The following is a 23,908-nucleotide window of genomic DNA, read 5'->3' on the forward strand; positions in this document are numbered from 1 at the left end:
CACTTTGCTTTTGCTGAGTTTAGAGTCTACTGGTGAACTTGTTCATTTGTTTGTCAAATCACCTTGTCATGATTGATAACTGTCAAAATCAAATTCACAAGGTTGTAGATGAAGTTGAGCAACAGTTGCATTTTCATTTTGTTAGATTACTTGTAGATATAATTGATATATAATTAATATGATCACGCCATAAAAGAAGAAAGTTCTTAATTGCCAAAGAAAAGAACATTTGTTTATGATTGCTCAAATTATCACTAGCGAAGATTTAGCAAGCATGCTTAGTGAATTTATAAGTGAACCACATATAGTGATATTTACATATGCGACTTCTATAACTATCATATATATGCAACTATTGCATGAAAAGAATATTTTGTTCTCTCTTCTTTCTTTTTTTTCACAATTTGAAGAATTCAGCAATAACCAAGCAAGACAACAAAATTTTGTAGATGTTCATAAAACATTTGAGACTGAGGAGGCCTCTGCCCTCTCTAACTTGACATAATAATTATGACTGTGTTCAGGTACATCCAGAGCACCTGCGCTACATCTGGTGAGGGTTTGTACGAGGGGCTTGATTGGTTATCCAGCAACATTGCCAGCTAAGTATCTTCTCTGATCTTGTCTTTCATGTTCTCATCTATGCTTCAGATTTTGGTTCTTCATGCATGCATGATTTCCTTTGACATATGATTTGAGCAAGATTTACTAGCTTGTACACGTTTCTTACATAACTGAAACATATTCTACCCTCCTAAACGTTTATTTGGTATTTGTTTTTCAGGCTTAAATTGGCAGGAGGTGCCTCTTGTCGAGATATTCTCCCTTTATATCAGTGCTGGAACATGAGAACCATCAGAACTTTCAGAGTAATTATGTGTATTATTTCACATCAGCTTCTTGAATTTTAGTACCATAGATTTTGCACGTTTGAAAATATAGATTTCTAGGCTACATTGTGTTTTCTAAATCCACTTTTTATCGCTCATTGATATCATCTCAATAGTTACCAAGCCTGCTTTTCTCTACTTTTTGGATGTTGATTCTTTTGGCATCGCATAAACTCATATATGTGCTTAACAACTTGGTAGGATCTTAGAGGATTTAACCGCACAAGAGTTGTCCGGTTCTTTAGATTGTTTCATGCGTTCCGTTAAGTTTCAAGGGAAGCAGTTCTACTTATGATGCTTTAGAGTTCGGTGGACCTGTAGATGCTCGATGAGGATGTGGATCGGAGAGACTGTTATCTAAACAACGCAGGAACATACGGCACAAACACACCCACAAGTTTGATGCAATTTGATTCAAGATTTTCTGGTCCAGAGCAAGCAACGATCGGATTCATGGAGGACAATCCATGGGTTCGTGGTTGTCAACCTTGAGCTGCTTCACCGGCCTTTCATTGTGTTCTCCTCTTGAAGCTAGAATTTGATTCAACTCTGGCATATAAACAAATAGGAAGCAGGAGTCAACAATGTACCACTGAGGTTATGAAGTTAAAATGAAGGAGATTTAAAATCCTATAAACCTAGTTCTATAGGAAATGTTTCTTCTGTCCATAAAAACACATAATTTTTTTTTCTTTTCATATCTAGGCCACACATAAATATAATCAAAGAACACATTTGGAAATGCCCTTGCATATCTAGGAGGCTGATTAATCTCCCCTTTACAGAACTTAGCCACCAAATATTTCCAAGTGTTGGAAGCATCCTGCAAAGTGCAAACCATATCCCTGCCCCTAAAGATGCAAACAAGTGGTATAGTTCTCATATTGTCCATTCTCCCCTGCTTCCCATACTGATCAGTGTTCTATGTTGCATGAAGGAGCAGAGAAGGAATGGACCAATAAATCTACAAGCAAAACCTGAACCTGACCAAAGATGAGGCACTGTTGTCTTGCCTGTGGACCACGGTTTCAGCCACAAAGCTGTTATATCTGCCCTGATTCTGATGGCTGCTTGAGCGATCAGTAGAACCATCTACTTAAACCCAAATGGTAACTGAAGTCTCCAAGAATAGAAGTCTTAAGAGGAACAATACTACATTAATACAAGAAACAAGTCTAGTGGTTCTTTCACCTGAGTTCGACATAAATGATCCGATGGTACCTGTTGTTAATGTCTTTATAGTCATTGGCATCCAAGAAGTCCTGCTCAAGATTCTCATTTAGGTATCCAAAGACCAAATAAGCAGGGTGCTTGTCTTCATCATCATCATTGGTGATGAGGATAGTAATTACGATAAGACCCGACTGACGTCAGCCGCGCCTCACGCCTCGATCGACGTGACGGTACCCGATCAAACGGACCAGAACACAGCCCGAGGCGCATTAACGCCCGCTCAGGCTCGGCTCTTCACGCCACGCAACGCTAGTGTCAGACGCCACCATCTGCCCCTGCAAGCGGGCACATCAAACAACAGCAAGCTTCCCTATAAATACCCTCGCGCTCTGAACGAGCAGGAGGAGGGAAGGGGGACCGAGGGACGAAAGAACACACCAGGGAGTCACCTCAAACTCTTCTTCTTTCTACCCCCTCCACCATCTGCTGACATGATCGTCGGAGGGGTCGGGTCGCGCGTCCCGACCCGACCTGTGTGCAGGACAGCAGACGGAGCGCGTCCCCAGCCGAGGAGCCCCCTCCGACGGAGACAGCTGACCCCGTCCTGATCGGACCGCCGTAGCCAACTACCTCGGCGAACCCGAGGGCCGCACCGGGAAGATCCCGCCATCCGGACCCGAACCGAGCTGCGTCGGCCCCGAGGCCACGGCTCCAGGCTATTTACCACAACAGATAGGCGCTAGAAGGAGGGCCCGGAATGTCGGGTCATCACCCGAGCGGCTCAGACGAGCCCACGGCTGATAGGTAGCTCCCGACCGAAGCCTCGGGGGACCATCCCCCGCACGGAGGCCATCGTGACGAACACCCCGCCACGACCTCCGAACGATACTGGCAAATATTCAACGACCCGGGTTTGTCGCCTCCCGACGACGCCCCCGCCGACTCGACGCCCGTGCCACCTAAGGCCTTTCAGGACCTCGCCCGTAAAGTCCGAGCTCTGATGGATATGGTGCAAACCATCATCCCGCTCGTTCCTCATCCGGCGCACCCACCCGCAGTCCAACCACTACGGCAATACGAACCGCTCGTTCGGGCCCACACGATACTTCCGGAGCCCCCCACTCCACCTCGAGTCCAACCGACCCCACTCGAGGATCCAGTGATGGCAAACCCGAGCGGTCGCCCGGAACCCGAGGCACTCTCTACGGACTCCCTGTGGGCCCAATTGCGCTTCGTTAGCCAGCGACTCGACGAGGTGCAGAACGAGGTTCGTAGGTCCAAGGGAGAGCTCGAGGTGGACGAACACCAAGGGTCTCCCTTCACGCCTGAGATACGGGATCAGATAGTCCCCCCGGACTTCCAGCTCCCCTCTCTAGACGCTTACGATGGCTCCGCCGACCCGGCGGACCATGCGACTGCTTTTCGCGCCCAAATGGCGCTATGCGGAACCTTTGATGCCTTGATGTGCAGAGCGTTCCCTACCACTCTGAGAGGGCCGGCCCACGCGTGGTACGACGCCTTAAAGACCGGAACGATCGCTTCCTTCGACCAGCTCGTCAAGGACTTCGAGCTCCACTTTGTGGCCTATGCACGGCCGAAGCCCTCCGCGGCACTGCTCCTCGGACTCAAACAAAGGGAGGACGAGCCCCTTTCTCATTTTGTGGATCGCTTTGCCACGCAAATCCGGGGCCTGCCGGACACTCACCCCTCTCTATTAGTGCAGGCGTTCATGATCGGCCTGCGACCTTCCAGATTCCTCTGGTCCCTCGCGGAGCAACCTCCCACCACGATGCCAGAGATGCTCCAGCGCGCTAACCGGTACACCGCCGCGGAGGCCTGGGCGACCGTGAGGAGAAGGGACGGCCCCCGACCGCGGGCTCCATAACAGTGGTCAAGCACCCGCGGTGGCTACCCAATGTAGTCCTCATGAAAAGAAATCTAAGCCCCGCCTCAGCCTCTTTCGAGCCAAGGTCCAGTATCTACCTGACCCCCTCTCGGCTCGTGGTTAGCCCCGGCTTAAAATCTTCTAAATCTACACGGCTCGGCCATAGACTGTCGAGCCCACCTCAGGGCGGCTTGCCCACCTGAGTTGCATTCCTCGGTCGCAGACTGCCGAGCCCACCTCAGGGCGCCTTGCCCACCTGAGTTGCATCCCTCGACCGCAGCCCGCCTGCGTCGAGCTCCTTGGCCATAGACTGTCGAGCCCACCTCAGCGCGACCTGCCCGCCTAAGCCACGTCCCTCGGCCGCAGCCCGCCTGCGCCGAGCTCCTCGGCCATAGACTGCCGAGCCCACCTCAGCGCGGCCTGCCCGCCTGAGCCATGTCCCTCGGCTGCAGCCCGCCTACGCCGAGCTCCTCGGCCATAGACTGCCGAGCCCACCTCAGCGTGGCCTGCCCGCCTGAGCCACGTCCCTCAGCCGCAGCTCGCCTGCGCCGAGCTCCTCGGCCATAGACTACCGAGCCCACCTCAGCGCGGCCTGCCCACCTGAGCCATGTCCCTCGGCCGCAGCCCGCCTGCGCCGAGCTCCTCGGCCATAGACTGTCGAGCCCACCTCAGCGCGGCCTGCCCGCCTGAGCCGTGTCCCTTGGCCGCAACCCGCCTACGCCGAGCTCCTCGGCCGCGAACTGCCAAGCCCCCCCCCCCCCCCCCCAGAGCGACCTCTCAAACTGAGTCATGCCCCTCGGCCCGAGACCACACATGTGCGGCCTGCCCGCCTGCGTCGTGCTACTCGGCTGCATGTTGCCTGAGACCACACCACACCTGTGCGGCCTGCCCGCCTGCGTCGTGCTCCTTGGCCCCATGCCTCCCGAGACTCACCTGCGCGGCCAGCCTGCCTGCATCGTGCTCCTCGGCTTCATACCCCCAAGACACGCTTGTGCGGCTAGCCCGCCTGCGTCGTGCTCCTCGGCTTCACGCCCCCGAGACACACCTACGCAGCCAGCCCGCCTGCGTCTTGCTCCTCGGCTTCACGACCCTGAGACACACCTGCACGGCCAGCTCGCCTACGTCGTGCTCCTCGGATCATGTCCTCGGTTACACGCCCCCCGAGGCCGCGCTTGCGCGGCCAGCCCGCCTGAAAGCTGAAGCCATGCCTCGGGCTCCCGTTACAACGACCGACGCATAGCTTCTTTCCGGGGGGGGGGGAATATGATGAGGATAATAATTACGATAAGACCCGGCTGACGTCAACCGCACCTCACACCTCGATCGGCGTGACGGTACCCGGTCAAACGGACCAGAACACAGCTCGAGGCGCATTAACGCCCGCTCAGGCTCAGCTCTTCACGCCACGCAATGCCAGTGTCAGACACCACCATCTGCCCCTGCAAGCGAGCACATCAAACAACAGCAAGCTTCCCTATAAATACCCTCGCGCTCAGAACGAGCAGGAGGAGGGAAGGGGGACCGAGGGAGGAAAGAACACACCAGGGAGACACCTCAAACTCTTCTTCTTTCTACCCCCTCCACCATCTGCTGACATGATCGTCGAAGGGGTCGGGTCGCGCCTCCCGACCCGACCTGTGTGCAGGACCGCAGACGGAGCGCGTCCCCAGCCGAGGAGCCCCCTCCGACGGAGACGGCTGACCCCGTCCTGATCGGACCGCCGTAGCCGACTACCTCGGCGAACCCGAGGGCCGCACCGGGAAGATCCCGCCATCCGGACCCGAACCGAGCCGCGTCGGCCCCGAGGCCACGGCTCCAGGCTGTTTACCACAACAATTGGCATTCAGGATGTCCAGCTCAGGTTTCTCATTTAGGTCTTCTACGACCAAATAGTCTGCTAATTTATTTGGAGGATCCACAATACCTTCTCCCAGAAACATATTGGGTGGGTAAACCATCCTGATTAGCCAAAAGCTGTTGAAAACTAAATTTCAGTAGTGTTAGCACTCTCCAAGCAGAAGGTGTGTACAGATAGCAGAAGATAGTCCATCAATATAGGGCATACTGGCAAGACCAAACGTAGAGATGAGATGTATAGATATGCCTTTGGCAAGAGCAAAGATAGAGATGAGCACCTGATGCATGTTTCTTATCGCAGTATCGATATGGGTGATAACTACTGCACTTTCATTTTTTATCATGAAATTGTGAGAGCAATTAATATGTCCACAAGAGTGACAAAAGTCTCATGTATAATAATGGAAAAGACAGCACTACCATATAGAAGAAAGTATAACATATATTTCTTATTCAAGTTCAACTACTTCTGGAAGAGTGCTTACCTCCTCAAGATCCCCAAAAAAACACTCGTTTGCATCATTATCATCAGCCTCCAGATCTGAAATACAACTCACATCAGAATTGGTATTTTCATCAGCCATTATACATTCTCAACCTAGAGATAAAAAAAATCTCTGTTTCCCTGTGGATATTCTATACTACACAATCAACAAGAGAAATATAGGGTACTTATATGCTTGAAGAAGGCATTCGCTTACTTGCGGGCAATTTTAGTTTCTCATATATTGTTATTAGGTACAGCCAATACTGAATCTTAGTCATAGCTTTTTCATCGGATGCAAGAGTAACTAATCATATTTACAGCTATCAATGATAAATGGTCTTCTTTCAGATTCATTTGAGTATCATATATGGACGGACTTCTATGCAATGAGAAGGGCTAGCAGTTTAGATCTCTAACTCACAGCAAGTAGGTTTAACCAACGGTCATGTGACCTACCTTGAGCTGTGCCCTACAAGATTATCTCAAAATTTCCTACTCATTTCATATCATCACCACATATCAAAAAGATCCAAAGGGTGATGTATTGAGAGTAGCCACAGAAACAGAGTAGGATTAGGCTATGGTACTGGGGACTGAATAAGGATGCATTGGATCTATATTGGCAATGGTGTTTATGACTAACCAATAACATTAGTGAGAATATAGGTAAAGGATTGAACCACAATTAATGAAATGTTTACTTTACTAAATTGCATTCTGAAACTGGTGACAATTATTTATTCTTTTGGTGGAGAAGAAGAGAATCAGTGCATTCATTACAAGGAATGAAAATGGCCCAATTTGCAGCATGAATCATTCTTGAATGTGTACATCAGCTAACATTGAAATTAACTAGATCAGTGCACCTTCACTATAATCACAAAGTCCACCATATGACTGCTTAAAACATGCAACAAGGGTTAATATATCATTCAAAAGAAACACATAAAGCAAATTGGATACAACAAATAGAAACACCTTGAGCTGCAGAACTGCCGGATACCATGAGACCGAATTCTGTAAAAACTATTGCTGTGGCCTCTACAGAATAATCTTTGTACTACAGTAAACCAGCAGATGTAGTGTTTACAACAACAACCAGTTTAGCAGTAGATTGGAACACTTTTGTTGCATGTATATTCAAACTACTCGATTCTCGATAAAGAGGTAAATGAACTCACCAGTCTCCCATCAGCCGATCTCCCTTAAGATCACCTGTGCATAATTACTTAGCAGACTGCAAAACAGAACCAGATTGCATGTGCAACACAAACAAAGAGCAAAATGCTAGGCTACTTGTCAACACAAAATGTTTGCATCAATTGATAATGATCGAAAAAGAAGCTAAGGGAAGTCTATTTAGGGTGAACATCTTTTGGTACACTACTGCTCGTGAGATATAAATGGGTATGTAGAACAGTTTATTATGAAGCTAGATTATGTTTCATAAGCTTTTCTACTTCACCCAGCAGAATCATCACCATCTCTGCACTGCCTAATGATTTCTCCAGCAACATTCCTCTCATTAATTTGCATTGCTATAGCTAGTAGAGAGACTTATACTTCTGAGACAAAACCATGCTTCCCTTCCTCTGGTCTGCTTCACGGCACGCTCGATCCAGAGTGACACAAGCTTGCTAAGAAGAGTCGGCTCCAATTCCTTTAAGCCTGTCCACCTCCCACCCCATAACCCCTGCCCTCACCAGGCTCCCAATTGTCCTCCAAGCCAAGCCCAAATCTTTCCTCCAGTCCCCCCTCGCCATCCTCTTGTACAGGTAGCTCTCGAACGTCATCCTCTGCACGTACTCATCTGCGCACAGTTCCACCAGCGCCTCGCGCCCGGCGTTGCTCCCGTAGAACACCTGCTGCAGCAGGTCCAGGAACCGGAACATGCCCCTGTACTCCTCGTCCCATTTCCTCAGGTACGCTGTCTTGAGGTCGGCTTCGGTCACCACCCCCCGCTCTTTCCACGCCCTCACGATGGCCTCCCCACACATCCGACCAGACTTGGCGGCGAAGTAAATCCCCTCGCCGGAGCACCGGGTGACGTACCCGGCTGCGTCGCCCACTAGCGCCGCCCGCCCCACCACCCGTCGCGGCCTCGGGTGCTCCGGGATCGGGTGCGCCTCCACCCGGATCACCTCCCCGCCGGCTATCTTGGGCCCGGCCCGGGCCCGGATCGCGGCCTGAAGCCGCTTGATGTCGGGCTTGGCGGCGGAGGTGCCGGTGCCGACAGCCACGTGGTCGCATTTGGGGAAGACCCAGGCGTAGAAATCTGGGGAGACGTCGGCGCCGACGTACATCTCGGCGAGGTCCTCGTAGCGGGACATGCCGGCCGGGGGGAGGCGGATCCGCTCCTGGAAAGCGATAGCGGTGGTGTAATCGCCGGCGGAGATGGAGCGGGCGACGCGGCTGTTGGCTCCGTCGGCGCCGATGACGACATCGACGGCGAGGGCGGAGGGGGTGCCGGCGAGGGAGCCGGGGGTGGAGGGGGAGGCGGTGTAGTGGACGAGGTAGGGATCGGAGTCGGATAAGGGGAGGCGGATGGAGGTGAAGAGGCCGGGGAGGAGGCGGGCGCCCGCGTCGGTGGCGCGGCGGCGGAGGAAAGCGTCGAGGACCTCGCGGCGGAGCATGGGGATGTGCTCGTGGGGGCGGAGGGAGCGGCCGAAGTCGGCGGCGCGGTTGGAGGGGGAGAGGACGCGCATGCGGGTGACGCGGCGGTCAACGAGGGAGGACGGGAGGTCGAACTCGGACAGCATGCAGAGGGGGATGGCGCCGCCGCAGGGCTTAGATCCCGAGGGGGCCCGCTCGATGAGGTAGGTCTCGATGCCTCCGAGCGCGAGGGCCTCGGCGGCCGAGGCGCCGGCGGGGCCGCCGCCAATGACGGCCGCCCTGAGGGGGCGGGCGGAGGATGCGATGATGATGGGGGCCTTGGGAAAGGGAGGCGGTCGTGTTTTGGTGGTGGTGGTGCGGGTGGTTTTGAGGGGGAGGCCGGAGGTGAATGGGGAGGAGAGAAGGTAGTGGCAAGAGGCAGCCATCGGTGGCGGAGTGGAGAGTGAGGTGCTCAGCTTGGCTTCTTCTCGATTCAGCTCCTGAGTGCGACTCTTCTGTACTCAGGAACGGTTCCGGAAAACCTTCCCTGTCTCGCCCGAGACACGAAACAAACTCTCCTCCCGTCGCACGCGCCGCACGTTGCGGCTGACACAAAACGCAGTGGCGGTCCCCACAATATTCTCGTTGTTGTGCACACCCAAGAGGGGGCAGCGTGAGCAGGCGGTCGACGCGGGATCCGTGAGTCGTTCGTTCCTCGACACGAAGGCACTTTTCGGTCGTGGTGGGGGGGGAAGAGTCGGTGCCGGTCCCGTGACAAAGCAGTCTCCCGGCACGTGGCTCTTCGCTGTGGTTTTTCCGTAGTTAATGCGAAGCCGACTCGTCTCGATCAAGGTAAGTTAGTGGGTATAAGTGAGATGTAGCGTTAACATGATGGTTATTGTTATTGTAATAAACTTTATGCCCGTGGTCTCGGGACCGACGCGGCTTGGTTAGGATCCGAATGACGGGGATCCGGCACGGCCTCCCTCGAGATCGTTCGGGTTGCCGGTTACGGTGGTCCGGTCATGTTGTAGTGTCGAGAGAAAGGATTTTCCACAGCGCTAGGAAGAAGCAACCCCGTCCTTGCACCTGCACAAAGGTCGGGTCGGAAGCTCGGCCCAACCCCTCCGACGATCAAGTTAGTGGATGTGGAGGGAATTTTGAGTGAAGAAGTCCCCCCCTTGGCGTTTAGAACTCGGGAGTATTTATAAGGCAGTTTAGTGTTACCTGATGTGCCTACCCGCGGGAGTAGGATCGTATCTCTGATGGCGTCTGACATCGCCATTTGGCGTTGCGTGGAGAACCGAGCTGTCGCAAGGCATGGGCGAGCCTCGGTCGTCGTTCTCCTCTGCCTCAGCCAAGCATGTTGGGTTAGACAACGATGAAGTCGTTGTCTGAGAGCGAGTGATGTCAGCGCATATCGCATCGGCATTATTGCCCTCTTTCGGGTAGAGTATTGTCCGGTCATGGCTGACGTCATGACGCATCATGTCACCATTATTACCCTCATCAGTTATCTTAATATTATTTTCGACCCATCAACAAGACAAAACACTTGTCAACGTTTAGATCGATGCGACATATACCACCATCTTCTACATGTTTCTATCCCTCATATTTCAATAAACTTATCACATCATTTCCATATGCAGTAATGATTTTGGACTGAGATGAACTAATGGTCATAGTGATGTGATGCTTGGATATACATCCTGTAACATCTCAATTGATGAACTAAAGGCGTTGGACAGTTCGTCCATATCCAACAAGTTCTCTAGCTATCCTATCAGGAATCACTTAGGAAATGGGTTAGAAATATGTATTTATAGTTTGATTTTGAGCATACATTCAAAGATGAGGATTTTTTTACTTTATTTTTTGTACATACATTCTTTGAAACCTTATCCACCTATTTGGATCACCCGAAGCTTCCGCTCCGAGGCTCCCTATGTACATCCGTTGATGATTCTAATCGCTCCATCCCAGCCCTTCATGTTGATCACAAATCAAAGATACATCACGCTTGATGCTTCTGATCACTCGATCCCAGACGTTCATCTTGATCACAAATCCGATGGACGGACCGGCCCGGTGCGGGCCCTCCGCACCCGACCGGCCCACGTCTCCTCCGCACCGACGTCCGCATCCGCCGCCGCCGCCGCAGCCACAGCCGACCTCCGCCTCAGCCCCTCCAGCTGGGCCTCCCACTCGCTCAAGCCCCCGTCGCGCGGCGCCCGGGCTCGGCCCCCCGCTTCGTCCGCGCGGAACGCTGCGGCGGTCCAGCGGTCGGCCGAGAGGGCGAGGTCGTAGTGGCGGCGGTGGGCGGGGTCGGAGAGCACCTCGTAGGCCTCGCGCGCCCGCATGAACCGCTCCGCGTAGCGGCGCTCGTCCCCCGAGGAGCGGCACGCGTCCGGGTGCCACCGCCTCGCTTGCCTCCGGTACGCCGCCTTGATCTCCTCCGCCCCCGCCGTCTCTGCCACCGACAGCATCTCGTACATGGTGGCTGCCCGCACGGCCGAGACCCGGAGTCGGGTCGTTCGTGCCGGAGACAAGGAAGGCCTATAAATGGAAGAAGAGAGAGAAATCATGCTGGGGTTAATGTTCTCGGAAAGTGGTAGGGCAAAAAGGCCTATACATGATGAGGACTTATATAGCCAGGTGTGTGTGTGTGTGTGTGAGAGAGAGAGAGAGAGAGAGAGAGAGAGAGAGAGAGGGGATTAGCGACAAGGTGGTCATACACGAGCAATGCAAAGGAAAGGACAATGGAGGGCAGTTTCGGGCTTTCATCTTCGCCGCTCGTGCTGGCCAGGTCATCACGTGGGTAGGCTTCGAGAAGGATTCCCTTCTCACGTTGTGTTAAAAGGGCGAATTGTAGTTTGGCAACCCCCTATTATTAATTATTTTTTTTTTAAAAAAAAATAATATTTTATTATTTATCATCTTGGTATTATTAATTTTATTATTTTTCCCTCGACAGCATATGCTCTCTGTCGATGCCGACTCTCTCCCGCACGCTTGCCTCCCTCGTGATGTCGTCCTCTTCGATAAGAAGGATGAAAAAAAAGGTCTAATATATTTTCATTAGATATTTGATTTCAAGATTATGATATCAATCGTAAGTATAAAATCTATTATTATATTATTATATAAAAAATTTAAATATTAAAATTAAAATTAAATAATAATTAATTAAGATCAAAACTATATACTTTTCGATATCATTTAAAAAAAATTATTCGATTTGCCTAGATACTATACTCAACCATTAGCGGATTCGAAAACTTTAGCAATACTAACTTAGAAGGAGAATTAGATTCGTTTTCTTCTCTATTTCTATCGTTCACAATATATCATTAGTTATAGAATATAAACTATGAAAAATTAAGAATGAATATGTAATATTAATTCTTGATGTTTCCTCTTATGTCATGTTGTTTTATAAGTAAGAGCAGAAGATTTAGGAGAATAATTTTAATTAAAAAAATCTCATAAAGAATCATATCATAATTAGATTTCTTTTTATTGATCGATAATCATACTTACAATATAATCAAATCTATAATATATTTTATCTAATTGAATAAAATCACATAATAACACCGCTAACCTAGTTTTTTTTCCTTCTTTCTCTACCACCTCCTTCATGTCTGCCTCCCTTATCCTTCACCTTCGCTGCATCTCCTCCGTTGTCTTCTTATTCTTTTTCGCCTTTTCTTCGTTCTTTGTCTTTGTCTTTGCCTTCTCCTTTTTGTTATCTCCTTCTCCTTCTACCCTAGCCTTCTTCCCATCCTTCATCTCTCCTTTCTCCTCAACCTCATCTTCTTCCTTCTCATCCTTCTTCACGTTGTTGATGTGTTCGCGGGTGTTGTCATTATGTTGCTATATCGTTAGAGAAAGACATCACCACGATATTGCTGAAGCCTTAGCAACGTCGATAAACCCCTGACTACATTAATGAATCGTTCACTACATTCATAATATACAAGACTATGTGGTTGTGCCACGAAACTATTGAGTAAAATATTATTGCTTCGTTGTCGAAACTTTAGGAGCATCATTAAAGCCTTAGGTGCATCAGCAAATTTTTTGTTGCATCCTCAAATTATTCGGTGAAGTTTTCAATGAATGTGTCATAAAATCATAAATAATTATATATTATTGTTAATTTTGAATATCAAATTATCGTTGCATAATTGATCTTACAATATTTGTTATAATTATATTTTAGTTAAAAATATAAAAGTAAATTAATTAAGTTAGATCTTACGATTCTACGACATGTCAAATTTCATTAATCATTTAAAAAAAATACTAATCATCTTAAAATTATATTATACTAGTAAAAATTTAAATAGATTATATGAAAATATTACATTCGATTTTTGAACTAAGTTATACTCAATCATAAATATACTGCCTAAGTGTCTAAAACACAAACAGTTAAGCCACATCCTCTGCCTAACCACAGTTAATAATGCCATCTATTTGAATCAACGACAAATCCAGTTGGAATCACCAAGGAGAATTGGCTGGCAATAAACACTTCACAAGCTACTACTGTCAAGCCTAATATACGTGCAGCAATCGAAGAAGCCATTAAGCTCGGTCTGTGACCGATTTAACTTTGTTCACCAATCGCAAGGCGGGTACGGTTCCGGGTAGTCGATAAATGGGTAGATTTGCTACGCAAAAAGGCCGGACGAAACGGATAAGCCTGTCCGTGCGCTGACGTCATCCGTCGTCCACTGTGGGTAGGAAGCCACGTGCAGGATTACCGGCCCTCCCGCGTTCCGCAGGTGACGACAAGTGTGAGCCCGGCGCGAGCGTGATGGACGGCTGAGGAACGCCCGGAGCCGATGCGCACGCGCAGAGCCGACGCGTACGCGTTTTCGGCTGCTTTGCTCGATCGACGCAAGATGGGATTCCTATCCTTCTCGACGAGATACATATGATCAGCGATCCGGTCCGTCTCGAGCGGATGCAACTCATTGAGTCATTTGCATGCAGGATTTGAGGATTTGTAAGTAATGAATAAGGAATGAATTAGGTTTTTCGATTAGTGAATTTTTAAGTTGGTGTGTGGGTAAAGGAGGAATTGTGTGCTCTGCTCTTTTATCAGGTCACATGCCCCTGGAAAAGGCCGAGAAGCAATCAAAGAGTTCGCGGGAGCACGGAGCGAGGGCCAGAGGAGTCCACCTCACAGTCTCTCTCTCTCTCTACCTCTCTCATGTCGTAGCCATCCCTCATCATTTTGTTACGGACCCTTTTCTCGTTTACTGTCTCTTTTCTTGCGTCCTGTCTTTGTTCCATGTTCCTGGTCTCTATGAAAGCTGAAGGCTTCTGAGGGATCACCACCTCCGTCATCTCAGAGCCGAGGAGAGGCGGCACGAGCGTGGGAACCAAGCCGGTTGAAGTTGACAGGGGATAAAAAGGTGCGATTTTTCCTCTGCTTCTTCTTCATCTTCCCTAAAGTTGTAGTCTTTTCTTGTTTCTGCTTGGCACTCTGTATCTGTTCTGGTGGATCTCTGCGGCTTTTCTCTACTCGGTGTCGGTGCTTCTCCGTGCCCTCGGTTTCAGTTGCTTCTTGCTGCTTTTCCGACTTGTTTGGAGCTCTTCGGTGGATCGGCGGTTGGGGTTTCGGAGCGTCGGTTTTGTCGGCTCTAATGACAAAGAAAGGCGCTTTGATTAGCCATTCGCCTCTGATTTCCCCTCCTCAATTCAAGTCTTTGTTCGTTCTACGATCTTAGATTCAGGCCATCTTTGATTTATCGCCGTCTATCTCCTAAAAATTAGCGAGCTTTTTCCTTGTTTTCTAGTTTCTATTCTTGCCTGTAAGAAAAAAAGATAGATTTTTCGCGGTTTGGTTCTTTATCTTCCATTTCCAGTGAAAAAAGCGCGTTTCTTTGCTTCGGATTTGGATTCAGCATCAACACACGTTGCAACCCCGTCAAGTCTCCGTTTTGATTAGGCTAGACAACCTCGGTTTAAGCGAGGAAGACGGATTGGTGTCCGAATCCCTCGCCCTGTTGTTCCTAAATTATTTTTCATGGTCTGTCTCTCACTTGCATGATTTGTCGTTCATCCTCGATCGAAAACTTCCATCCGTCCGTTTTGATCTTGTCAGAATCTTATCAAAGAGCTGACCGGGAATTTGAATGTTCCAGGTGACTAATTTGGTTGTTGTTTGTCCGCTGAAATGATTTCTTTTTGTGTGTGTGAAATTGGTTTATCAGACCACTAAAATCTAATCGGTGCTTCCCCCTTTGGCAAATCTGCTTCTTTCCTTGTACAGTCCGTTCTCTTTTAGTGTGATAGGAAGGAAGTACAGTCCGATCTACTTTCTTTACACCTCTTCTCTTTCTGTTCATGTTGGATCTGATGCGGTCGCCTGTTTTGTTGCATGTTTACCATCTCAATTTGGTTCAGTTTAGTGTTTGTCGATCATGTAAGAGGTGTAGGTGCAGAACATGAACTATTAAGTAAGAAGGGGGTTGGGGGGGGGGGTTAGTGGTTCTTATGGTTGTTCTTGGTGTTGACTGTTTGTATAGATCTGGGGGAAAGGATCAATCAATCTTTTCATATTTTGCAATATGCTTTTACAACCTGCGAGTGATTGTGTCACATCTGTTTAGCATCATTATTCCGAAAGAAATGAGAAAGGTATCCTTTGATTTCATTTGGCTGAAACTCTAATCGTGGTAGTATCGATCTATTCATGCATGAGGTTCCCGCCCGCCTGTGGTTCAGGAATGGTTGATGAACATAGCCTTTACCCTTGCAAGCAGAGAGGCTGTGTTAGACAAATATGATGTGATTTCTTCCAACTTAAATGGGAAGCAGCCATTAGTTTCTTCTTTTCGATGTATGTGTTTATCGATGTTGACACGTGAGTTTCGTTAACATATCCTGTGATTAATGACTCAAAGCAAGGCCATTGTTGTTCTTCATGTATACATATGCAAGTATATGTGTATATATGTGGTCGTATTGAAGGCCTCATTTGTTGCCGCTCTATTTAATGCATCAAATATGCTCCTGTTTGCTAAACATATATTTTTGTTGTTGAACTCGTTTATGTTACTTGTGGAGTATGTTTTGATTGGTTTCTTACATTAGATTCAATGCATGCATCTTTCATATAATAATGTATATAGAATGTCTGTTTCTGTAAGGTTCATCATCGTTTCATTGATACTTCTTGTCATGCACCTTTTCTCAAGTCATAAAGGATATTCTAGCAAATACCAGATTGGTGTTAGCATGTGTTTATGTTTTAGAATAGTGATATTCTTGAAGAAATTCCAAACATTTCAGGTGCAGCATCACGTGTTTTCTAATGCTCAAGTTCGCTGAATTGGTTCAGGGAAATGGGGAGTCTATTGGTTGAAGACATGATGTATCCTGGTGACCCTAATTACATGCAAATTTTCCCCTCCGGTGATGAGAAGAATATCAATTATTGTGGCTTCTATCAGCCTTCGATGGGTGAATGCATGATGGGAGAGGGAGATCTGGTTGATCTTCCACCGGAAAAATTTGCTGAGGCTGGTGATGAAGACAGTGATGATGATATTGACATAGAAGAACTCGAGCAACGAATGTGGAGGGACCGGATGCGACTGAAGCGCTTAAAGGAGCATCAACAGAGCAAAAGCAGGGAGCAGGGCGATGCGTTTAAGCAATGTCAATCCCTAGAACAGGCCCGTCGGAAGAAGATGTCTCGGGCACAGGATGGAATTCTCAAGTACATGTTGAAAATGATGGAGGTCTGCAATGCTCAAGGCTTTGTTTATGGTATTATTCCAGAGAAGGGCAAGCCCGTCAGTGGTGCTTCCGATAATCTCCGGGGTTGGTGGAAAGAAAAGGTCAGGTTTGATAGGAATGGACCTGCTGCTATAGCCAAGTACCAGGCCGATAACGCCGTCCCTGGTTCTGGCAGTGAGATTAACTCTGGAACTGCAAGTCCTCATTCATTGCAGGAGCTTCAGGACACGACATTGGGTTCCCTCCTGTCTGCTCTTATGCAGCACTGTGATCCACCACAGCGGCGATTTCCCCTAGAGAAAGGAATCCCACCGCCTTGGTGGCCTACCGGGAGCGAGGAGTGGTGGCCTCAATTGGGCATTCCAAATGATCAAGGTCAGCCTCCGTACAAGAAGCCGCACGATCTAAAGAAGGCTTGGAAGGTCAGTGTCTTGACAGCTGTGATCAAGCATATGTCTCCTGACATCGAGAAGATCCGCAGACTTGTTAGGCAGTCCAAATGCCTCCAAGACAAGATGACTGCCAAGGAGAGCGCAACGTGGCTTGCTGTTGTTAAGCAGGAAGAGGACATGTATACGAAGCTGCATCCAGATGCATGCCCACCCCCGTCCTCTGGGAGTGGTGTCACTGGAGCCTTCTCCTTCAACAGCAACAGCAGTGAGTATGACGTTGAAGGTGTCGGTGTCGACGAAGGCAAAAGTGAGGATGTGGATTATAAGCTGGCCGCGGACAGTGATGCTTTCAAGTTAGTTGCTAGTGCAGGGAATGGCAAGTTAGTTAGATCTTTTCCAATGAAGGAAGAGACAGATGTGGAGTTCGTTCAAAAGAGAACTGCTGCGGAGGCTGAACTGGTGATGAACCAGCGGGTCTATACCTGCAATAATGTGGTGTGCCCACACAACAATGTCCGCCATGGATTTCTGGATAGGAATGCCAGGAACAGTCACCAATACTTCTGTAAGTATCAGACTACTCATCCTCCAGGTATTGGGATGACCAACAACAGCTTCCAGGTGACTGAGAACAAGCCTTTGGTTTTCCCTTTGCCATTGAATTGCCAGCCAAATCCTTCTTCAATTGGGTCAAGTCTTAATCCAGTTAATATATCTGACTTGGATATTCCATCTGATGGTCAAAAATCAATCGATGAGTTAATGAACTTCTATGACAACAACATTGATGGTAGCAAGAACATGAACTTGGGAGGTGCGACCATGTTGGAAGAAGTTGGTGACCTCTTTGAAGAAGTTGGCAGCTTAGTCGAGCAATCACAGTACGGGCAGGAAAGCATGGTGCCATTTGAGCAAGAGCTTACCGACCAGCCTATCGAAGTGAGTGGGGACTTCAGGATAGGGTCTGGCTTTGACATGCCTGGAATGGATTACACCGATGCTATGCATGAGAGGATAGAGGATTCACAGAAGCAAGACAGGTTCAATTGGTTCTACTGAGGAACAGATAGGGTCTGGAATCATGTGTCAAGATGATGAGATCATCTCAGCAGTGGTGTAAGAGATCTTTAAATTAAGTTGACCTCCCTGTATCTAGTTAGTTGCAATCTTCCTTTTCTTATATCATGTCCAGGACAAATATTAGTATGTAGATTGTGCTCCCTAGGAGTTCTTGTGAGATGCTCCAGTGAAGCATTCCATGAGATTTGGTTAGGACTTGGAAGTATGAAGTGTGGGGTTTGTGTAGGTTGTGGTTGCTGATGGATGGATGTTTTGAGCTAATCTGTTTAATAGAAATCTGCTGTTTAGACTTTATGTTTTGCTTTGTTCAGATATCTGCCTCTTAATTAGTTTGTATCTTAGCTTTGGATTTCTACATAGTTGCTTTGAGGATTTGGATACTTTTTACTACAGACAGTGAATGAACTTTGGTTTCATTGAGGTCAAAATAATGCAATGAAAGAGTCAAATGTGATAGATTATCTGCTTTGCGTTTGTTACTTCTTTCATTCACTTATCAACCTTTATGGTTTCTTTGTTCAAGATTGTTGCTTATGTAAGTAACATCAGCAAATTCCCATTTGGCTTCTAAAACTTGGCAGCTTCTTGTGTGTTGATGCAGTGATCTCCATCCTCCATTTGGCTTCCAAGTCTTGTCAACCATCATCTTGGGGTTGCTGTTTCTTGGTCACAGGTACCTGACACACCTTTTGTGAGTGCTGTCCATCTCATGCCACTTCTCCACTTGTGACTCTTCACATGCTTGCATCTGAGAGCCACAAAGAGTAGTGACTGAATCCACAGCATTTCACATGGCCTCATCAAATTCTGATATATAGCCAGGAACATTGTACAGATGGCTAGTAGTCTTAAAGAGGCACATTCTGGTGATGTTGATGAGGAAGCTCCACTAACATCCAAGGCAGTTCTGATGGTTCTCCAGTCTAGGAGTCCAAAACATAGGTTACACAAGGCTGATGAACTTAAAAATGGCTATTGATGAGATTATTATGCTTCGAGGAGAACATTAATTAGGATGTCTCTGTCCTTTGGGAGTGTGTAGGGAAGAAGATGCCCTTTGGGTGTTCAGCAATGACTTGACTTGATTGGGGTCTCTGCTGTGGTCCATGGTGAGTTTATAAGTCCCCTTGGCTGTATCAGAAGGGGAGAGGGTAAGATGTAACTCTTGGACTTGGTTAAATCTGGACCTGCTTGAATCAGTAAAGTTATCAGATTGGTGATGCTCTGAGTCTGAACCATGTTACTATGTTCTTCATACTCGACTGCTGAATGATGATCGTGAGATTGCATGCTTATATGATCAAGAGATCGGAGATAAATCCTGTCAGAAAATCTCTCAACAAGAAGCACAAGATGACATTTTTTGTTGGTAATTTGCTTGTACAGGCACCACTGAGGATCTTTAGCCATGTTGAGATAAGTGGGGAAAAAGATCTCCATGCAAACCTTCATCAAGACAAAAAGAGTAGTTCCTCGAAAGAAAATATTGGTGTGGGTGGCACCACTGGATGGATACATCTCTCACTTGTTGTCTCCACCAGCTTCCTGTAGTAGTCCAACAATAATGGCAGTTTCACCACTTCCTCCTTATCTGTGGGTGTCCCAATTATTGGTGTTGCAGTTGTAAGTCCTTTTCTGCTTTCCTGGACCTAATGATCCGTCAATGTTGGTTCAGGTCATGAGAACTTGGACTTCATTCATGGTGCAGTGCAACACTTGGTTGTCTGCAAATGCTTTGAAGCACTTTCCTTCTTGTCAACAAGTTTGGTGAAGAAATCATTCAGCACCAGTGAATAGGTTTGTTTCAACTAATGTCTCATTTCTGAAGCATATTTCTGTGCTTGACATCATAAACTTCACAATTAATTGCAGGCTTGGAAGCCGAGGAGTGTGGATTGCGTTTTGTAAGCTGAAGCTTCATCTTCATCTTCATCTTCATCTTCGGATAGCTGAGTTCCAGAAGAGTGTTGAACATTCCATCAGATGCAGTGCAGCAGCCTCTTTTGACCAAATCAATATATTTGCAAGAGGTCATTCTCTCGTACACTCGTGTGACTGAGGCTCTCTGCCTAAAACCACACGTACCTGTATGAACAGCTAATGGTTGTCTTTTTGTCCTGATTCTTTTATTCGACTCTCTTTCTCTGTCTCTCTCTAAAGAAATCTTTTCCATGGCACCATCGAGTTTGGTGGTCCTGTCGAAGACCAGTGCAAGAAATGAATGCCATGTTAGGATTTTTTTTTTTCTTCGTAGAATTATAATATCTTTTTACATAAAGAGTCAAATAAATAGATATCATATTATTAATATATTATATATATAATATAAATATTTATTATAATTTATTTATTTATCAAATATAAATCAAAACTAGTCATGGATTTTATTAAAAAATAGAGTACTGTGTGTTCAAAAATAACGTTTCGATTGCATCTAAAGGAATGTTTGCTTTTGACTAAAATTTGATCTAGACTATTCTAAAAATTAAAATTAAAATTAAAATAAAATTTGTTAATAACATTAAGTAATAATAGTCAACTATAAAATACGAAAGTCACTCAAATATTAAATATCGAAAGAAGCACTGCCTTCATGACAAATTCATACTCTTAAGAGTAAATGAACCGGTATCTCTTATCTACTAAAGTTAGGATATATTTCTCCGAACAACAACGAATAAAGGAATCATTTAGTCGTCATGTCTAACAGCTCACTAATCCCCCAAAAGAATCATCTTATTTGCTCTTGATAGGAAAATAAAATCATCTCATATTAGTCATATTTATATCAGAATAAAATAATACATTGAAACATCTTAATTTATTTTTTTAAAATATTATTAATATCAAATAACATCAATTATCCTTCAATTGAGTTGAACCATATCTTAATATATCAAATTGAACTTAATTTAACTAAAACTCAATTTAACTAGAACCCAATTGAATCAATCACTAATCCTCATTTAACCAATCTGAAACCACCTTATACTCATATAATTTAAATAATATTGGGTTCAATTTAGGCTAAACAAATTTAAATAAGTTAAACCGATTCAAAATTATTTTTAATCAATCTAAACAGATCAAATATGATTTGATTCAATTAATATTTAGACCAAAATCAAAAAAGGATGGGCAATATGCTAGATTGCATAACATTGGATTAAGTTGAGCCAGCTCACATAGTGAACATGATTATGTATGCACTATATCAAGTTGAGTTAGCTCAATAGCCGACTACGTATGGGTTGTGTTAAGTTAGCAAACGAGTTATGAATTAGGCCTAACCTGCTGGTTGAGCCTTGCTTGGGTTTAGTTTGTGGGCTATTACCTAGCCTACCGGTCGGGCCTGATTTAATGACTGATTTCAACCTAAATTTTAATCATTTTTTTTTTAATTTTAAAATATGATATTATGAAATTATAATCAAAAATATTTATTCATTAATATTGAGTCAATAAAACATAATAAATGATAACAGATAAATTTGCATAAGGAGAAAATATCAAATATTGTATAAATCTAAGAGAAATCAAATGTTATGTATTCACACCATAAAAATTTTAGAAATTGTATATGATATGAATAATCATGTTTTAATCCCAAAATAAAATTCTAAACTTTTAAAGGGAAAAAAAATTTAGAAACTTCATATAACATGAACCATTATAATAATATTTTAATCGAATAATAAAATTTTTAATATTTAAAGAAATCAAAGAAAAAATTTTATTTTTCAAAAAAGACAAAGTAACTTGTTTGGTGAGGAACGAAGAGGAATAATCCTCCCCTTAAATAGGAAGGAGTGAGATAATTTTTATATTTTTATATTTATTTAATCTTTATTTTTATTTAATTTACTAACAAAAATGATATTATCCTGATTGGAACATTGAATCATTATTTTTCAAATTTTACTAAAAAATAAAAAAATCATGTTTAAATTGAAGATTTGATTACATGCTGACTTGAAGGGGTTGATCAATTTTACTTCTTTCCTCTTCCGTGAAGATTGTGTTTCCAACTGATCACATCTTGCAGTGGACTTTAAACCACACCCTCTCAGCATCACCTGATTCAGCTCCACAGAGAGAGAAAAAGACTGCACCTTGGATCTCTTCTCTAATCTCCTGCAGCTTTTCAAGAATGAAGATAAATATTTATTTGAAACCACAGCAATAAAATTCACATTTGCACTAGCAAAATTTCTTCCATTCCTTTCTCTTGGAATTACCCATATAATAATGGTTCACATCCCTGTTCTTTCTTTCCATTTGGCATCATACTTTACCCAGAGCCTAAAAAGACAGTCCAAGATATTTTATCTGCATAATTTTCTATATACAGTTAACCAGAATGATAAAGATTAATCTAATGTTCACAAAGCTGTTAGGACATCATGACATGAAATATGGAACCTTTTGACTCCTTCAAAATGTCATTCAGTTAGTAGTTTCCTTGATGATGAAAATTACATCCTCAACAATGAGAACACCTGTAAATACACCCCAAGATGCAATAGAACGGAACAAGATACAAAAAATAAAAAGGAGAAGAAATAATTTGATGAGGAGAGTTTCAAGAGACTGACTAGCCTTGGTTGTTGATGTCCAGAATGATAGACTGCACCACTAATTTTCACCATTTCTTTATAAATTCGACTTTCATGAAACTGTACTTTTGATTTCTGCAGCCAAGAACTTTGATAATTGTGCTTCAAAAATAGGTGTTTTATACAATATGAAGTGGTCTGTAATTTTTAATGGAAACAATGAAACAATAAAAGAACAAAGTAGAAGAAGACATGCAAGGAATGTCAACCATGCTCTCCAGGAACAAAGGCTAACAAATGGTCAAACTGCATGGAACTCCTCCTGTTCAGGCACTGGCTCTTCCAATTCTTCTTCTTCCTCTTTGTCCATGATCTCTTACCATACCACACTTTGCAAGTGGCAAGCCACTGTCCTGTTTCTTCTCTCCTTATTTAAAATCATGAGAAACCAGCGTCATATGGTGTATGCGTCAGGCAGACGGTCTCAAGTGGCAAGCCACTGCCCTGTTTCTTGCTCAAGCTTCTTAAGAAAAATATACTACATTCGTCGAAATGATGCCAGACTATAAGGAACACTATAGAATATCAAGTTCTTTGTTTTATTTGGTTAGTGCTACTGCCTAGTTATGTTCTTTCTTTAGTTATTCTGAGTCTTGGAGATGCATGGAAATGATGGCAAAGCTGTTGACTCAGAATCAAATCCTGACTTCACCTTAAATCACTCTCTTAACCAAATTCTTAGGGGTAGTATCCTAAGTTCAAGGACAGAAAAAACATCATGTAGTCAGTCCCATATTGTTGGGATACTGCTGGTTCTATACTTCAAACAGAATTTATGTAAAACCTAAGTTCATCAAGTCCAGTGTTCAAAAATATATCTTGATTCAACAATCAATTCCCACTTATTGTATGCTAGTTTACCTCTTACAAAGTTTAGAATTGCGGATCTCTAAGACCTAATCTATGACATCAACAACCAAGGCTAGTCAGTCTCATGACATGAAATATGGAACCTTTTGACTACTTCAAAATGTCATTCAGTTCTGTTAACATCCATAGACCAGACCACTGAGATAAATGATACTCTTCCTTGACATCCAAAACAAATGAAGTCCGAGGTCTTTTAGGTCAACTGGAAGATAGGATGCCAAATTTTCGTAGAGAGAAATGCAAACCAAGTATATAGTCGATTACTTCCATTGCAGTTTATGTCATTTTTAGAAGAACATTCT

At 45.4% G+C, this 23,908-nt stretch overlaps 4 protein-coding genes across 8 annotated transcripts in view; 2 read left to right on the forward strand and 2 right to left on the reverse strand.

Moving 5' to 3' along the window:
• Window positions 1-1,028, forward strand: part of LOC135677173 (ADP-ribosylation factor 1-like) — a 3,718-nt gene extending 2,690 nt beyond the window's left edge. For 2 of the 3 annotated variants that reach the window (XM_065189171.1, XM_065189172.1), the window contains exons 6-7: window positions 525-601; window positions 785-1,028. In XM_065189171.1, coding sequence (XP_065045243.1) covers window positions 525-601; window positions 785-849 — 142 coding nt within the window. In that variant the 3' untranslated portion in view covers window positions 850-1,028. Of the gene's footprint in view, window positions 1-524; window positions 607-784 lie in introns of all 3 variants that reach the window. The other variant, XM_065189173.1, reaches the window with a different exon arrangement.
• Window positions 1,029-7,621: 6,593 nt separating this feature from the next.
• On the reverse strand, window positions 7,622-9,385 carry LOC135677172 (uncharacterized). Its single transcript, XM_065189170.1, has one exon. It carries the CDS (start codon window positions 9,328-9,330, stop codon window positions 7,930-7,932), a length of 1,401 nt encoding a protein of 466 aa, XP_065045242.1. The 5' UTR covers window positions 9,331-9,385; the 3' UTR covers window positions 7,622-7,929.
• Window positions 9,386-10,947: 1,562 nt separating this feature from the next.
• LOC103989891 (chaperone protein dnaJ 20, chloroplastic-like) lies at window positions 10,948-11,382 on the reverse strand. Its single transcript, XM_009408834.3, has one exon. The coding sequence runs from the start codon at window positions 11,380-11,382 to the stop codon at window positions 10,948-10,950; it is 435 nt and encodes a 144-aa protein (XP_009407109.3).
• Window positions 11,383-13,849: 2,467 nt separating this feature from the next.
• On the forward strand, window positions 13,850-18,414 carry LOC135677174 (protein ETHYLENE-INSENSITIVE 3-like 1a). 3 transcript variants are annotated; one of them, XM_065189175.1, is made up of 3 exons: window positions 13,850-13,904; window positions 14,004-14,316; window positions 16,248-18,414. In XM_065189175.1, the coding sequence occupies exon 3, from the start codon at window positions 16,252-16,254 to the stop codon at window positions 18,097-18,099; it is 1,848 nt and encodes a 615-aa protein (XP_065045247.1). In that variant the 5' UTR covers window positions 13,850-13,904; window positions 14,004-14,316; window positions 16,248-16,251; the 3' UTR covers window positions 18,100-18,414. The 3 variants fall into 3 exon arrangements, with proteins under 3 accessions (XP_065045247.1, XP_065045248.1, XP_065045246.1); XM_065189176.1 differs by lacking the exon at window positions 13,850-13,904 and having other exon boundaries at window positions 16,199-18,414; XM_065189174.1 differs by lacking the exons at window positions 13,850-13,904; window positions 14,004-14,316 and adding an exon at window positions 14,404-14,612.
• Window positions 18,415-23,908: the final 5,494 nt, after the last annotated feature.

This window comes from Musa acuminata, chromosome BXJ1-6 (assembly GCF_036884655.1).
Source record: "Musa acuminata AAA Group cultivar baxijiao chromosome BXJ1-6, Cavendish_Baxijiao_AAA, whole genome shotgun sequence".
In the NCBI taxonomy this organism is placed as follows: domain Eukaryota; kingdom Viridiplantae; phylum Streptophyta; class Magnoliopsida; order Zingiberales; family Musaceae; genus Musa; species Musa acuminata.